The 18,681-nt window shown below is 42.9% G+C and overlaps 1 protein-coding gene across 1 annotated transcript in view; it reads right to left on the reverse strand.

Moving 5' to 3' along the window:
- Positions 1–18,681, reverse strand: part of PTPRT (protein tyrosine phosphatase receptor type T) — a 1,090,723-nt gene that overhangs the window by 351,189 nt on the left and 720,853 nt on the right. Inside the window, exon 9 of the mRNA XM_065919188.1 lies at positions 15,657–15,766. Coding sequence (XP_065775260.1) covers positions 15,657–15,766 — 110 coding nt within the window. The remainder of the gene's footprint in view (positions 1–15,656; positions 15,767–18,681) is intronic.

Consider the following 18,681-nt stretch of genomic DNA (forward strand, 5'->3'; position numbering starts at 1 on the left):
CCAGCTCCTGAGAACTCAACAGAGAACGAAATATTGGGCCGTCCAAAGAGTTTGTCTGGGTTTTTCCATAAGATGCTGGCCAACCCAATAGATTTTCGGAATTCTTAAGAATTCTGAGCTTTGTCGTCGACATGTATAGAAACAAACGATGATAGCATTGGGCAATAGATGCTATTATAACATAACAAGAAAGAATCTCTAGACCAGGTGTTTCCAAAAACCAGTGTCCCTGAAAGAACCCTGAGCCCTCGGGGTGCTGAAGGAAGGACTGCCTTTAAAAGCAAAGAAGGAAGTGTTGAGAAAGCGTATCCTAGACAGAGGAAGACAAGAACAGCAGGAGTGTGATGTGGCTGTCAGGTAAAGCCTATAGATTTGGGAAGGAGGGGATAAGAACAGGGGAGGATGCTGGGGAGGCCAGCAAGAGCTGGGTCATTCATACAGGGACCTGTTAGTCAAGTTAGAGAAGAGTTCAGATTCTTCCCTCTTGAGAGCCACTGAGATTGACAGTGGGATTTCTTAAACCGTGGAATGACTAGTAAGATACGTGTTTCAGCAAAAATGGTTTTCACCTCAAGGAAAAAGGTATTGGTCAATGACCCTGACCCCTAAGAAGTGGCATGTAGGTCCACAGATGTAACTGGCAGGAGAAGAACCTCACTGAAGCTTAGGGAAACCCTGAGACAGTACAGGCATATGGCAGGGAGAATGTGGTTCTAAAACCAAGGCTCCCAGCAAATGTGCCTGGCATGACAGCAAATCTCGGGCAGAAGATAATTTAGTGCTGTCTGTCATGCCGTAATGGGCATCGGATCAGCTGGGGATCTTATAACAGTGCATACTCTGACTCAACAGATCCAGGATGGAGCCCAAGATGGCACATCTCTTTCTTTCATTATTAATTAATTTTTATTGGAATATAGTTGTTTTACAATGTTGTGTTATCTTCTACTGCACAGCAAAGCTTATCAATCATGCATATACTAACAACCACTCCCTGTTGGATTTCCTTCTATTCAGGACACCACAGTGCATTAAGCAGAGTTCCCCGTTTTATACAGTATGTTCCCATCAGCTGTCTACTTTATACACAGTGTCAATAGTGTTTATGTGTCAATCCCCATCTCCCAATTCCTCCCCCTACACCCGTTTCCCCCTTGGTATCCATATATTTGTTCTTTACCCCTGTGTCTGTATTTCTGCTTTGCAAATAAGGTCACCTCTACCATTTTTTTGGATTTCACATTTATGTGTTAATATATATTTTTCCTCTTTCCGACTTTACTCTGTTTGACAGTCTCTAGGTCCATACAGGTCTCTACAAATGATCCACTTTTGTTCCTTTTTATGGCTGAGTAACCAAGATGGCACATTTCTAAAGAGCTCCCAGATAATGCTGATGACAGGACACCCTTTGAATGGTTTGGCTTTAGATACCATCTGCCTCAATCTTCTCCTTTACAGATGAGCTAAGAGAGGCCACGAGAGGGCTTGATGGGTGGTGTACCAGAGTAAGCAGAGGTACAGCCTTTAGGAACTAGCTTGGAGTCCCCCAGTTCAGAGCTTTTCTGTGGTCCCCAGGACCTTCTTGGGAGATTGTTGGAGGCCAGGTCCTGTACTTGCTCCTTGAAGGCAAAGGGGAGGAAGTGTGAACAGTAAGTTAATGAGGTGGAAGTGTTTCGAGCATGTCCTTGGAGAGGACAAATGGTCCTGCCAACATGTGTGATGAGCTCTTCACACAACAGCCTGCTCTGGGGTAAGTAAGTGAAAGTCGCTCAGTCGTGTCTGACTCTTTGTGACCCTATGGACTGTATCCATGGAATTCTCCAGGCCAGAATACTGGAGTGGGTAGCCTTTCCCTTCTCCAGGGGATCTTCCCAAGCCAGAGATTGAACCCAGGTCTCCCGCATTGCAGAAGGGACTGGGGAACCTGACTTAAACCCCTGCTGGGCTGCCAAAGGCCTGCCTCCCAGACACAGCAACCGGCTCATCACAGGACTCAAAGCACACATCCACACTGGTAGGATCCATTTGGAGAACAATTTGCCAACATGCTTCAAGAGTTACAAAAGTGTTTGCTCTATTCAACCCTGTAATTTCACGTCGGGGAATGTCTAAAAAAGAAATACACTGAAAAAGGATTTCCCTGGTTGTCCAGTGGCCAAACTCCATGCTCCCAATGCAGGGGGGCTGAGTTCAATCCCCATCAGGGAACTAGATTCTACATGGCACAACTAAGAGTTCTCACACTGTAACTAAGACCCAGGGCAGTCAAAAAGAGAGAGAGAGAGAGAGAGAGAGAGAGAGAGAGAGAGAGAGAGAGAGAGAAATACACCAAATAGGGAAAGAAAACCAGCCATGACATTGAAGGGTTATTGGCAACATACATCTAATTCTTATGAAACTCCCAAATTGTAGGTTTGGTATTACCTCTACACCCATTTTTAAAAATTTATGCATAAATGTAACTCAATTTCAGAGTGGTTAATGTGTCCCTAAAATCTTTCATACAGATAACATTAGAACTAGGATTCTAGATCCAGGTCATTTAGATCTGAAGTCCATGTTCTTTCCACCATGATACATCCACCACTATATGTATGAGGTTCATTACAGTGTTACCAGAAATATGGAAAAACAATAGAGGAATGGATAAGTAAATTAGGGTATATATACTCAATGGACAATTATGCAATCATTAAAAAAGATAAGTGGTTTCCATGGTGCTATAAAAGCATCATGATCATGATAAAATGCTTAATAAAAAATTACGGTAGCAAATTTTATGTAACTATAGTTGGGTAAAAGATGTATGCACATTAACAAAGATAAAATACAAGGCAAAATAATTGTTGTGCTATGAGATGAGATTATAGGTGATTTTTCTCTCTGATACCCAAACTTTCTGCAATCCTGTCATAAAAACTGGCTGGGGAAGGCTAGGATTACAGAATGCATGTACTGGTGGGGCAGGCACAGACTTGGTGTGTATATGTATGTATGTATGTATGTATGTATGTGTGTGTGTGTGTATATACACATATGTATATACATATATATACATAAGGTCTTTAAGGAAAGTTCCAATATGGTCTTGAAACCTCTACACATGCCCCTGTATCCTATGGCTCTGTGTTTTAGACATAATCCTGAAAGCTCTCTACAAGAGTTGTTCTAGTACAGATTTTCTCATCTCTGGCACCTCCCTCGGGAAGGACTCCACAGCAGTGGTCCCTTATTTCAAGAAGTAGCGCAGATATTAAAAAGAATTACCCTCCAGAATTACAGATAGCACATTTACACAGAAGGTAGGGAATGACAAAGATGGCAGTTGAGCAACACAGATGGCGCCATGACCACCTGGAGTCCAAAGTCAAGAGGGAGTCCAGGACTTTTCCTGGTGGTTCAGTGGTTGAGAATCTACCTGCCGATGCAGGGGACACCAATCCCTGGTCCAAAAAGATCCCACAGGCCTCAGGGCAGCTAAGCCCGTGCTCTGCAACAGGAGCAGCCTCTGCAATGAGAAGCCCTCCCACCACAACTAGACAGCAGACCCTGCTCTCCACAACTAGAGAGAATTTGTGCACAGCAACGAAGACCCCGCACAGCCAAAAAGAAAATAAATTTTATTTTTTTTAGAAAAGAGAGAAGCCATGTCAGAGTTCAAAGGACAAAGGTGCCCTGAACAATTACGGATGTCTATCATGGGAAAGGTATTAGGGAAGAGTGGGGAGTGCACAGGCCATATATCACCTCCAATAGTCAAGAAACAAGCAGATGGAGACACGTTTTTAAAACAAGGAGGAAAATATAGCTACCACTACTAACTTTGGGTTTATAGATTTCTATCTGAATTTGTACATATGGTTTTACTCTCCTCCCTTAGATCCACTCCTATTGACAGAGGGAGCTGTTATTTTGGGCACAGCTCTATGATCAATGGAAGGCATGCAACTGGCTCTGATTGCTACTAACAAATCTACTGAGAAGGAAAAGGAAAGCATAGTTTAAACTTTGCTAACCAGGTATTTAAAAAGATCCAGGTCCCTCTTACTCTACCCTAAAAATTGTGTCTTACCTTCTTGGAAGATCAATCAACATATCCTAAAACAGGCATTAGAATGATTAGAAAGTAAAGTGTGGTCTATGTGCTCAGTGGATCAGAGAGCCATTAGATGGGATAGTTAAGTAGCTTACATTGAAACTGGAAAATGTCTGACACAGTGAAGACCCAAATTTTGTAATGTGGTTATAATTATCTAAAAGATGTTGATGCATAAAAACTAAAAGAAAAAAAAATAATAAACTCTTGTGAAAATGGTTGGTCTGCTAGGCAGTGGAAATGGGGGCTGACTTTCCACCTTCCATATTTCTAACACCATGTAATGTTGCTATAATGTCACTAATAGTAACAAAGAATAAATTCCTTCTAATTCACTCTTTGACTTGCAATGATACACAGATGCTAAAACAATGCAGAAAATAAAACGGATGCCAAGAAAGCAAAGCAGTGGGGATTTTTATGACATATATTTTGAAGGGCTCTGGTATGCAAGCAAGCTTGCATAGAGTCCATAATGATCTAGGCCAAGGTCTCGTACTTGGGTGTAAAATTTAAGGAACTACTCTCCTCTTGGTGAAGAAGGAAGCAAAAGTAGCCAAAGGGACTTCTCTGGTGGTACAGTGGTTGAGAATCTGCCTGCCAATGCAGGGACCTGGGTTCGATCCCTGATCCAGGAAGATTCCATGTGCCACGGGGCAACTAAACCCATGTGCCACAACAACTAAGCCCACAGGCCCTAGAGCCCATGCTCTGCAACAAAAGCCCGTGCATTGCAACTAGAGAGTAGCCTCCGCTCATGGCAACTAGAAAAAGCCCACACGGAGCAATGTAGACCCAGCGCAGTCAAAAAAATTACTATTATTTTTTTAAAGTAGCCAAAGAAAAGGATTGGAGTGAGGGAAAGAAATCTACCCACCATCTTCTAAAGCCAATGAAAGGATCTCCTCTGAATTATAAATTTGAATTCCAGCCTCCAGAGACTTCAGGATGAAGGATCCAAATACTGATGGTAGATGAAGACCTGCTTCCTCCTTCATTTTTAAAGTCCCAAACAAAGAGCTGTTCTGACCAAAACAGAAAGGAAGTCAGTTAAAAGCAGCAGATCCATGCTGCATTGCCCTGTCCAGGTGGAATTCCAACAGGATTAACAAGGTAGAACATCTGAGATGAAAAGAGAACAACTTCTGATGTTGAAAGAAACACTCAGCAGCTAAAACACCGCCTCTGGGCATCGTTTACTGAAAGGCCCACGTAGTCACAGAGAGGCTTCCGTCACTAGCCACATGTGTGCGTGTACAGGCCGCTCCTCACTAAGTCCTTCAGGTGTGCAGAGCATCAAAACAAGGTTTGCCTCCCACAGCAGGGACATCAGGAGAGTCCTGACTGTGCCATATGCAGAACTAACTTTTCATTTCTCTCCCTCCACTCTCCTAGGGCAACTAGACATGCACAGATTAAACCCAACCTGCAGGTTTTATCTTTTTAAATTCAAATTTTTTCCTTTAGCAAAAGCTCTGGAGAGGAATTATGGCAGAAGTTCATGAGAAACAGCTGGGAACCCATGGAGAGATTCCTACGACATGGATAGGAAGTGACCTGGAGTTTCTCCAGGCAAGGAGAAAACAGACATAGACTTGTGCCTCTGAAATCTACTAGAGTTAACTATCCACAAAAAAAAAAAAAAAAAAAATAGAGCAATTCCAAGGATGCAATTGAGATTATGGGTACAGCCCAAGGGTAAATATTTTACACGTACATGTGAAAAAACACAAAAATACAGATGCCCATATATGTGTCAGTGTTGCTACACCAACTCATAAACCTACATGTTAACTAACACACACACACACAAAGACAAATATACTGATCTATTTGGGCTCACTGTAGGAATATTTTCCATGCAGTAACTTCTACTGTTTTTTTTACAGCTAAGATGAATTATTAATGTTTATTGTGAAAACCTTTTTATTGCCAGGAAAACATGATTTGCTCTTCTTCAGGTAACAAGTGCTACGCATCTGTTGATTCCTACTGTCACGTTATCTGGCTCCATCACAAATACCCGTGTTGTAAAAAAAAAAAAGAAAGAAAGAAACACCCTGAGGCAAATATATAGGCATTCCTGGTATGCTACAAGTGGATGACAGGCAGCTCTAATGGTCCCACTTACATAAATGCAACTTATTCACATCAGAACACAACTTCCTTCTAGACACAGAGTGCCAGAAATCATTCTTTTCAACCCAGAACTGTTTCTATTGAAACACCTGTCAACCAACCTGTCAGCCCAGCAGACCTATGTACAGTTTCTATCCAGGGATGCCTGCATTTTTCAAGTCTCTGGAAGAGAAACATCCTATGGAGGTTGAGTGATGGGCCGAGGGTTCGGAAAAATGGTACCTTGACATCCCAGGGCTCTGACTTTTAAGACTTTGGAAAAGCCTCTGGGCAAATCTATGAAGCTTTTTCTGTGTATATAAATCTTTTTTAAATCTCACAAATAAACAGCAGAACTAACTTCTACTGTAAAAGGAGAGGGGAAAATATTTGTAAGGTAAAGTCTGACGCCAGAGCTGCAAGATGCCATTTGTAAAATGCAGAAGGATACTGACAGACCAATATAGCTTTATGTGTCTTCAATTATTCCGCAAACTGTTTGTTTAGCAATCTTGAGGGGGAAAGGCTGAAGTGTCATGAATTTGAGCCTTAAAATAACTAGTGCCTGGCACCTGCATGGGCATGAGTGAGTTGCATATAGTATAACATCAGACAGTGTAGAATTCCAGAAGAGTGAAAAATAAAGGCAGGGTAAAGCCAGAGTCATGGCTGTGTTTATTTAGCAGGTATTTGTCTGGGATAATATATCAGAGCGCATTGACTGGATTCATGCTACGCAGTACTTCTTCTCAAACTTGGATGGACAGTAAAATATTCCAAAGCACTTAAAAAAAACCCCATTTGGGTAGAACCTCACCCCCAGAGATTCTGATTTATTTAGAATGCGATGATGCCTAAAGCCAACCATTTATGTGTCTACCTACATATGTATTTATCAATATGTTTGGAAGTTGTCAAGGTATGATTCTAAATCGTCAGCCAGGCTTGAGAACCACTAAACTTGTTAGACAAAAATTTCACCACTACCCCTCATCAAGATAAAGTACAAATCCACACATTCATATAAGTAATATTTATTGAGCACATGTTATGTGCAAACTTTCTTTTAGATCCTGAGGACATACTAAAATGCAAAAATAAATATGGCCAGTATCAGGTATCAGGACCAGAGGCCATCAGGCTGAGAAACTAGGGAAGAGCTAGGGTCACAATTCAATTCTGAAGGCCAACTGTGTGGGCAAATACCATCTAGCTTAGGAGAGCTCAGTCTTTGTTCTATTCTGAGCTTCAACTGATTAGATGAGGTCCACTCACATCATGTAGGACAATCTGGTTCAAAGTCCACTCATCCAAAAACACCCTCACAAAAACATCCAGAATAATGTTTGACCTCCTATCTGGGCCTCATGGGCCAGTCAAGAAGACATATACAATAACCATCACATGGCCCATAGCCTTATGAGGTTGAAGTCCAGTAGGGGATTAGACACTAAAGCATACCAACAAAATGAGTGCAGACTGTGAAAATAATATGACAGAAATAAGAAAATTGCTTGATAAAGCAGAGAGTACAGGGTATAGGCCTCTTGGAGGTAAAGAATAGGTAGGAACCTAAGAAATATGAAGTAAAAAAGTATTCTAGGCAGAAGAGATGACATTCACCAAATGTGGCAATCACATGGGCTGCAAAGAACTTAATCAGCTTGAGAAAGTGTTAGAAAGCTAGAGGGGTTGGTACATGGAAAACAGTGGGAGGAGAGGCATGGAATGAGTTTAGAGGGGCCAGATCATTCAAGGCTCCAAAATTAAGATGAGGCAAAAGCACAGAAGTAACATGATTGAATTTACCTTCCAAAATGTTCTGTTTGGGTACAGTGTGGGGAAGTGAAATAGGGAAATGTGGATGCAGCATGCGCAGGGAAGTTCTGAAGTGGTTTAGGCATCAGATGAATGTTCAGAACATGGTGGTATTGAAGATGGAGCCGTGTGACCTCACCTTTGTCTATACTTACAGGAGAAGAGATGAAACTTTCTAGAGCATTTTGTGTGTTGCAAGTGGGGAAGAATGGTGATTCCTACACTTATGGCTTAAAGAATTCAGAAGAAACAAAAGCTTTTTTCCTGGTTACCAGCTTGACTCAATTTATACCCACTAGCTGCCTGCATTATGCAAACTATGCATCCTAATTAACAGAAATCCAGCTTGAATTATGCAAATTCTTGCTTTGGGCTGGGTTTTCCATTTCCTGCCTCTAGGGCCTCCTGCCCATCAAGGACCACATCCCATTCTCCCTACTGACCTTCTGTGAACCAGAGCCATCTGCACGTTCGGGGTGAGTGAGCCCTGAGAGGCCACTGTGGCTAAGTAAAAGGGGAGGAGGAGGTGAATCTGAGCATCCACGTGGAGCCAGCACCTCCCGGGGCCCCTGTCTCTCTGAGAGCCTGCTCTGAGCTCATCCATACAGCAGCCCCTGCCTCCATCAACACGTGTCTGCCCCAGTCCTGTGCAGAACTACTTTCTTGCTCAGAACACTCACCCAGCTTTCTTGCAGTGCTCTGTCATGGGACGCTGATTCCTGGGGCTTGTGCTTTCTGTTCAGAGCAAATGCAACCATTTGTATGCCGGAAAAATAGAGATGACCCTCTGACCTAGCCCACCTTGCAAAGGGGCTTCGGCACAGGAAGGCCACATTGTTTTATGGAGCCGAAGTCTGTGTTTTATTTAACTCTGAACGTCAGGCGCCTAGAATAGCTTGCAAGATAAATGTCAATCAACGCTAGCATAATCAAGACACCCATTCCTGCCTCATTAGGGTCCTCTCATTCCGTTTAAGCTTCTCAGATTTATACACTGTAATTAGAAACTTGGTGATTTTGACTGCTAAACATAAAGGCATACTGGGAAGCTTCACATGTCTGCATTTTAAATATTTTCACACGTCGTTAACCCAGTTGCCAGTGTAACATCTTCTGGCCCAATTCCCTCACACTGTGTGATATTTATTTTTGGACAGAGACGAGAAAAACTAATTGAATTGAAACACGTATTGATTACTGTTTTTAGTGAACTCTGAACAGCTTGTCTCTAAATGATTTTGCTGAGGAGCTTTTAGGCAACTCTTTGGCTGGACTGTTTCCCCTGTGATCACATTTGGGCTGTGTGTGCCTGTCTGCAGTTGCCCGGTCTGCTTTCAGGGAGTCCTGTCATGCACAAGAGCAGAGTTGGAGTGGAAAGGGCCATGCCAACCCTCTTCACATGCGGGTCCTGATTGGGACACCCTGTGTGTGTGTTAGTTGATCAGTCAGGTCCGACGCTGCAATCCCATGAACTGTAGCCTGCCAGGCTCCTCTGTCCATGGGATTTTCCAGGCAAGAATACTGGAGTGGGTTGCCATGTCCTTCTCCAGGGGATCTTCCTAACAAAGGGATCACACCTGTGTCTCCCACACTGCAGACACACTCTTTACTGCCTGAGCCATAAAGGAAGACTCAAGCAGGGTTCCAGAAGAGTCTATGCAAAGACCATTTTCACATGGCTGGTGAAAAGTCTCAGCTCTTTGGATCCCGTGTAAGCAGGCACATCCCTCAGTTCATTTAGTGGTCACATTACTCACCCAAGGACTGTGAGTCTGTGTCAAGCAGAGCTCTCCAGATCCAGATTAGGACACTTTAGGAAGTGTCTTAGACCAGAGCTTCTCCCACGTTCATATGTGTGTGTGAATCAGCTGGTTAAAACACAGGTTCTGACTCAGTGGGTCTGAGTTGAGGCCTGAGGTATTACATGTCTGACCTGCTCCCAGGTGACACTGATCTGCTGGTGTGTAGACATGAGGCCTTTGATGTGACCTTTCACCATGCACTCTCTGTCACCCTGCTGAGATCTGAGGCCAGGAACCATGCGTTCTGATACAAGCTGCTACAGTAGAGGCGAGGCTGGCTCCATTGGGCAGGGAGAGAGGGCGTGGCTGCTGGAGAATCAGGCTGCTGCGTGGTTCTGGGGTAGCATCAGGGAAGCCACTGGACTTCCAGCCCTTAGTGACTGCTATTATTTTTCAGTCACTCAGTACTGTCCAACTCTTTGTGACCCCATGGACTGCAGCACGCCATGCTTCCCTGTCCTTCACCATCTTCTGGAGCTTGCTCAAACTCATGTCCATGAGTTGGTGATGCCATCCAACCATTTTGTATTCTGTCGTTCCCTTCTCCTCCTGCCTTCAACCCTTCCCAGCATCAGGGTCTTTTCTAATGAGTCAACTCTTCACATCAGGTGGCCAAAGTATTGGAGCTTCAGGTTCAGCTCCCAGCCCTTAGGGCTGGAGGCCAGAATCTAACAGTCTTGGCTCTAAGGAGACCTTCAAGACAAGAACATCTTATCTATCTTTACTGCCTTAAGGAAGCCATCAAAGCCCATAAAGAGGCAGCAAGAAAGAAGCAGATGTGACAAAGTTTTCACCTCTTCCACCTGGCTGCAGGGTCTTCCAATAAATAGTTGAGCCCTCATTGCAATATCTATTGTTGTGGCTCAGTCACTAAGTCATGTCTCTTTTGCAACCCCATGGACAGTAGCCCACCCAGCATGTGATTTCCCAGACAACAACACTGCAGTATCATACATGAGTTCAAAATCCTTGCCTCCTGACAGATTTCCCAGGTGTTCCTAAGACGCTTATGTGCCCAGGGCCATTATTCACACAACAGCCAGGTGGTATTTCAGGAATGTAAATCTGATTTCTTCATTTCTCTGCTTAAAAATCCTTCTAGGGTGTTCTGTTCCTCTCAGGAGAAAGCACAGACTCTAGAAACCCTGCATCATCTGACCCTACCCACCCTCTCCCCACATGGCCTCATCATTGTCCATCCTGCTCACGAGGGTTCAGTCACTCTGACCTCCTTCCTTTTCTCAAACAAGCCAGTCATTCTACCGCAGGGCCTTTGCACACTGGCTATTGTCCTTCAAGTGAGTGTCATGACTGCTTTGGCTTTGAATCTCTGACCACTGGCACAGTTTGAACAGTGGAGCAAATACAAAATGAGGTATAAAATATTGGTTTTGTGGGTCTGATGTAGATTTATTCTTGATTTTTAACCTAGAACAGTATGATACCTTCATGTTACAAAGAGGGGACTGAAGCCCAGAGAACAGATGAGACATAATCAAAGCTATTCTGATTCTGGAGGATGGACCAAGACTTGGACACATGTGTGTGCTCCGTTATGTCCGGACTGTAACCTGCCAGGCTACTCTGCCCATGGGATTCCCCAGGCAAGAATACTGGAGTGGCCTGCCTTTCCTTCTCCAGGGGATCTTTCAACCCAGGGATCGAACTTGCGCCCCTTGAATACTGTGGCATTGGCAGGCAGATTCTTTACCACTAGCGCCACCTGGGAAGCCCTATTTTATTTTCCCCTGGGGGAGGGGAAAAGTGGTGCAGGAAGTGGTATGGACCTATGGGGAAGGGAATGTAGTCTTAACATATGACATACTACTCAGACCTGCTGCATTGAACACTTTTTACACTATTTACAAAGTCACAACTCTCGTTCACTCCCTCATTTGTTTGGCTTTTGCCTTTGTGGAGTCCAAGGTTGTACACAGGAAGGCATCGGCAATGCTGGATTTCTCTTCCACTTGCGTCGTCTGATTTTTCTTTGCCACCAACAAACTTTTTGAGGACAGGAGAGGGCGATTTGTAATTTATGGATTTCTCTCTAGAAATTACAACCAGAACCTCATTTAAAAAAATCAAATTGGTTTCATCTAATTAAATTTGGAAATTGCCTCATAAACACATATTCTGTTATAAATGTCTTTAAAAACAAGGTCTCCTGCTTACTGTCTGAGGCAGGACTGGGTTGAGCTGAGAGGAGGAGACTTCCCATCTTTCTGCTCAGAAGGACATACTCTCTTATCAGTTGCTGAAACTTTATTCATTTGGCTGCACTCGGTCTTGGCTGCTACGTGCAGGCTTTCTCTAGTTCCAGTTCCAGTGAACGAGGGCTACTCTTTATTGAAGAACACAGGCTTCTCATCACGGTGGCTTCTCCTTTGTGTAGAACGGACTCTAGATGCATGGACTTCAGCAGTTACAGCACACAGGCTCAGTAGTTCTGGCACACAAGCTCAGCTACTCCGTGGCGTGTGGAATCCTCTTGAACCAGGGATAAAACCCATGTCCCTTGCATTGGCAGGCAGATTCTTATCCACTGTACCACCAAGGAAGTCCTGAAACTTTCTAAAGAATAGTGAAGTCTAGAGCAGTGCTTCTCAAACTTTTTTAATGTCCATACGAATCACCCAGGGATCTTGTTAAAACGAAAACTCTGATTCAGAAAGTCTGGCAAGATCTAAGATGCTGTATTTCTAACCAGCTCCCAGAGAGAGCCAACGCTGCTGGTCCATGGATCACACTGAGAAAGAGGCAAGACATTCACACTTGAATTCAGGACCCAGGAGTTGTATCCCCTTGGTCTTTACATTTCACCTCTCCAAGACTCCATTGCCTCACTTTTATGTAATGTTAACAGTTAGCATTTTATCAGTGCTATTTCTAAATGCCAGACACAGTACTAAACATATATTTATGCTTATTAAGCAGTATAAATGAGCAATTACTTAATGTACCCAAGTTTACACAGCAAGGGAAGTGGCAGAGCTGGGATTTACATCTAGGCTGCCTGACCTCCAAAGTCAACATTCTTACCTTCTGAGGCCTCACTGGCTCATGACACACATGGTCTCAGCCACATATATGGTCAAAATACAAGGCCTAATCCCATGTCCCCCCTTCAGGTCATCATCCCTTAGGTTCCTTCAGATCATCATCCAAGAACTTTGGCATTCTCCCACAAGGTAACCTTAAATGCTCAAACAAGTCAGACAGTGGCAGCTCTGGTTCTCTATTATGGCCCAATGAGCAGCCAAGAAATTACATGAAGTTTTCTTACAACAGCTCTTTCTAGTAGAGCACCCTCATGGGAATGCCAACATCTCAGCAACTGGTCTTTGAACATGCACAAGGCACGGGGTTCACAGAGAAGTGCAGAGAAGGGAGCACTGTCCTCACCTGGGTGCACCTTTGTGCCTACAGCTCCTGACCATGGATGATATACGAGCCCTCAATTTCCTAACAGAGTAGGACCCTATGGGGCCTTCCCAAGACTGAACCTCCCCATATCCTCTGCCTGGCTCATGTCTATAGAAAAATTGTAGCCAAAGAATAAATTTAATCAAAGAAGTGAGGAAATGCAGAAACAAAGGAATACAGTCAACTAAGGCAAAGTAATAAGAGTTTAGCCATTAAGTAAAGTCAAGGACCTTGAGTTCTTCCTCAAGAGCCAACAGATAGTATTCTGACCTACATTCTTTGAACTATTGCTCAGATACTGAAACCCTCACCAGGTAGAAGAAGTTGACTTAATATACGATGACCAGATTGCAGTCATGACATAAGCTGACCCACCTGACACGCTTCCAAGAACTGGCCTCAAGGAAATGGGAACAAACTGACCCTAGAACAGAAGATTAATTGTCCTTAAAGTAATCAACATGGGGACTTCCCTGGCCAGGGGCTAAAACTCTGTCCCCCCAGCAGGGCCCAGGTTTGATCACTGGTCAGGGAACTAGATTCCACATGTGGCAACTAAGACCCAACACAGCCAAATAGATGAATGAATAGAACTGGAAAAAAAAAATCAGTATGCCAGTCAGACCACCCCATGACCAACATGACCAATTCTAAGATGATTATCGGAGGTCATTGTGTTTTCCTGCACATAATTTCCTCTTTCTGCCTATACACTCCTGAAACTCCCCTTTAAGAGCTTGCTCTTCCCTCCTAAGTTTGCAGGGAGGAAGTGGCTTTTGGACATGAGTCTGTCTTCTCCCCTAGTTTACCAGGCTCCTGAGTAAAGCAACCTTCTCTTTCCAACCAGTGTTTGTCTCTTGAATATGGGCTGTGAAGCAGCGAGCAGCCAAACCTGACTTAGGTAAGACCTTCAGGGGATTTATTGCTCAAACAGTGTCTAACTCACAGTTATGTTTCTTCTTCTGTCCTCTCTTCATCTATTTCTTCTTATTGTGGGATTATCATCAAGGTCCATCAGTATGAATATTCCCTCTCAATCAGCAGCATCCCCAGGAAGGATACTTCTCCCAACCCCATGGTCCAAGATGGAGATGTTAGAGAGCTCTGCTTCTGAGAAACACTGGATGGAGTGGCATAAGGTGTTTCCTGAAGGTGTTTTCTCCAGCATCCTGTACATGACTGACAGCTTTCTCGTCCTTCAGAGAGCTCTTAGGTCTGTCCAGATCTCTCCAGATAATTTTTGTGTCCATCAGATCCACCCTGAACATTTCTCCCTCATCAATACTCTCTGACTTTCCTCCCCAGAGCTCATCTTCCCTTATGGCAGTGATATGCTTCCCAAGGCTCACTCTCAACAGGTGTACCTTTCTGCATGAACAACCAGAGTCTTTAGCCCCTCCATGAACCTACAGAGCATTTCAGCCTGGGATGCTTATCACCTTTCCCCCCTCAGACTCCTTAGAGAAACCCTGAAGCAACAATTAACACCACTCCCCCACCCCCCAATCTTACAGATAAGCAAACTGAGGCTTAAAGAGAGGAAGAACCTTCCAAGGGTCCCTTGAGACTGAGGTAGAGCTACTAGGATAGCAGAATCCATCCTTCCAGCTTCAGCTTCCATGCCCTGCAATGCTGTGTGTTTCTACTATACCCGAAGCGCAGTCTCATGGTATCTCAGAATACACGGGGTGGGAAGAGAGTCAATCCTGCCCATATCCTACTATTAGCATTTTGCTAAAACAGCCTTACTGATGTTTTACTGTTTATTTGCTTTTGCTCTGCAATGAGCTTCTATCATTTGTTCTAATTTTGAAAGTTTTCAGGGAGGCTGCATTTTGTCTTGTCCAAGGACATTCTATTCTGTTTCTGATAGAAGGCCCTGATAATCCTGGGAGAAGGGCTTTCAACACTATCACCTAGGTGGCAATACAATACGCCTTGGCCACAAAGCAATGTTAAAGCTCAAGAATGATGTACTCCTAGCTTGGAGAATGACATTGGGATCCTTTCAGAAGCCCAGGGACTGATACAGGTTTCATGAGTATCACGTGGCTATTATGATTTTCCAGAGGACAGTTTGCCAGGCCTGGGTCTGCTTGACTGTGCCAGGACAATCTGACTCCTTGGGTCTTGACTCCTTTGCTAAAGAGATGAATAATCCCATCAATGGACAATATGCCCAATTTTCTTTGTCATCGGGGCTATCAAGACAGCTCAGTTGATGTCCTTCTGTTTGCTTCCCACTGTACTATCAGAAACCTTCTGTATTAATTCGCTTTGTCTCACTCACCTTTGTGCCTTTGATGGAGCTTGTACATGCAGTAGTATCTGCCAACTCCAGGCTGAAGTAAAGTGAATAAAACCAAGTGATATAGCCAAAGTGGCCTCCTTACCTCGTAGAGTGTGATGACCCCATTGGTCTCATTGGGAGGTTTCCACTGGATGTAGATCTTCTCCTCAAAGGGCCCCCCTTGAATGGATTCTAGAGGAACAGCTCCTGGAACTACAGAAGGAAACAAGTTAGGAATCTGATGTCACCTTTCATCTCATTTCCCCAGCCTCAATGACCTAGAATGGGAGTCAACAAAATTACTCTGTAGGATTAGATAATACATATTGTAGGCTTAGTGGGTCATACAGTCCCTATCAAAATTACTCAGTTTGGTACTTGTAACACAAAAGCAGCCACATACAATCCATAAACAAATGGACATATCTGTGTGCCAAATAAAAATCCCCTTTATTTTTAGAAACAGGCAAAGGTTGGAGCTGACGCATGGGCCACAGTTTTCTGTTATCCTGAAAGGCCAATGGCTTTTCATCTGCAGACTCTGAGCAAGTCTGTCCTGGAACTAAAGCTGACCAGGATTAAGAGGATATCTGTAGGCCCCAGACCTGCCAACAGGTGGGATCCCGGAATTAGATTCTTGGCTTAGGATTGATATTTGAGGAGTGCAACGTGAACTTCACTATCATTTTTCTAGCCCTGTCAAAGTTCCTCCAACTGCAGGAAGTTCTTCCATAGCTTCCTAATCCCTGAATCCACCAGGAACCATGTGCCTTGAAACCTCCATCTAATGAGAAGGCTCCGGGAATGCAACTTCTTTGTCTCACTGCTGAGTCTCTGAAGCCTGCCACATGGTAGACGCATGCTAACCATTTGCTGGCTGGACTCATAGGTGAGTCAATGACCTATGCCAGCATTTTGCCCTAAATCAAAACCTTTCCTGGGCAGTTTCTGAACCCAGAAAAGTCTTCCTGCCAGCATCCTCCTGCTGAATTCCACCATCATTATGACAGCCTGGAAGATGCGGAACCATAAAATAATGATTCTCCAAACTTCCCGTTATAAGTCCCTAGAGCATCATGAATTCATGTAAATCATTATGGAATCTATTTATATTTTGGCATTATAAAAGCAGGTATTTTTTTTTTCTACTAAGCACTTACTCTCTGATCAGACTTTTACATACCTTATTTCATTTAAGCCACAGAACAGCTCTGCCCAGTATATATTATCTCCTTTGTGCTGATAAGGGAACTGAGGCTGAGAGAATTAAATAACTTGCTCAAGGTCATACAGCTCTTAAGTTGTAAAGAGGGAAGTGAACACCTGTCTGTGAGCTTCAAAGCATATACTCTTAATCATCATGCGATGCCTCTCTAGATATAGCCACGGCCATATGTTGCAATCAGTTCCCTATTGTTAAATTAAAATATATTTAGTTTTTCTCATTACAGACATGATACACAGAATTTGTTGAATATTAAGAATCTACAAAAAAGGTTTTTAAAAAAGAACAAAATCATTCTAACCCCTGTAACTGTAGATATTTTTTCTAGTATTTTTATGTCTCTGCATATACATATTTTTAAAAATTAAACTCCTACCTTGAATACTGTGTTATGACCTTATTTTATAGCTAAACAAATCACAGTTAAAAAAAAAATCCTTAGATTCTCTTTGGGGCCATGCATTTTAATGGCTGCTTAGAACAGGATATGCCCCATTTTAGTCACCAATCCTTTACTATTGGGCATTAAAGTTGGTTTGAATTCTTTATGATTATAAGTAACACTGTAACAAGCATTCTTACAAATAACTATTTGCATGCAACTCTGTTGATGTCCCTAAGATAAATTCTTGGAAATTAATTGATTGGGTCAAAACAGATGGATTATTTTATCTTTAACACTTTTGACACATATTACCAGATTGCCTTCCAGAAAGTTTGCACCATTCTGGGCTCCCCAAACAGAAGAATATGTCGATTCCTAATCCATGCCAACAATGACTATTTAAAAGATTAAGTGTATGCATGCGTATCTTTTTTAGAATACCAGAGAATGCAGATTTGTTTTTCAGTTTAATTGGCTATTTGCATTGATTCCTTTATGAACACGCTCTCTATACCCTGTGCTCATTTTCCTGCATGGCTTTTCGTTTCTGTTTATCGTTGTCTTATGACTTATAATCTGCTTTTAAGGACTTAAGCTTTTTTACATAGGTTACAATAATTTTAATCAGTTCTTCATTTGCTTTATAAATCTTTTAGGTATGTAGAAGCTTCTAAGTATTCAGATCTCTTATTGCTTTTCCTTATCCAGTCATCCTTTCTCCAAACAGTTATTGAATACCTATTATGACCAAGGGACTTGGTGATAGACATTACAGATACACCAATAACAAAGACAGACATACTTAAATCCTTGATAAAGCTTGTATTCTGTAAAGGGAAACTACATTAAATAAATAATTGTACTCATAATTAGTTTTTCAAAGTCATTATTAGGATTTTGAGGTCAACATACAAGGTGTTGGAAGAATTATAATCGGTAGAGAAAATCTAGTCTGGCATATTATTTAGTCAGGATAATACATGGAAAGTAAGTTAGGATCTACAGGCAAGAAGAAGCTGTTAGGACAAGCATGGGGAGAGTGGATATTAAGAGTGTTTTGGATGGCTTTTTGGGGGAAAGTGGAAGGAAAAAAACCATCTTGAGGAAAAAAGATGGTATCTTGGACCACGGTGATGGTTGTGTAGAAGAGAATACAAGTGTGTCAGAAACTTGGGGGAGGGGGGGAAGCATGTGTGATTTGGTAGTGATGGAGGGAAGAGATGTATCAAGGAAGACCCCAGCTTTTCTGCTCTACACAAACAGGATGGATCAGGGGGTTGTCATAAAAAGAAACCTTAGAGGATGACTAGCTTTGGAAAGGAAGCTGGCAAGCTCAGTTCTGTCATAATTCATTGGACAAGTATGTGGAGCAATGCTGAGTACCAGCGGGGTAGGGGGTGAGTAGCAATATTCAGACATGGAAACCACAGGCAGGGAGTAGATCCTGTAGCAGAAGTGCAGAAGAGAACAAAAGTAGCAAGTATAGGACTAAGGCAAAAAGCAACTCCAACCTCAAAG

This window comes from Muntiacus reevesi, chromosome 2 (assembly GCF_963930625.1).
Source record: "Muntiacus reevesi chromosome 2, mMunRee1.1, whole genome shotgun sequence".
NCBI lineage: Eukaryota > Metazoa > Chordata > Mammalia > Artiodactyla > Cervidae > Muntiacus > Muntiacus reevesi.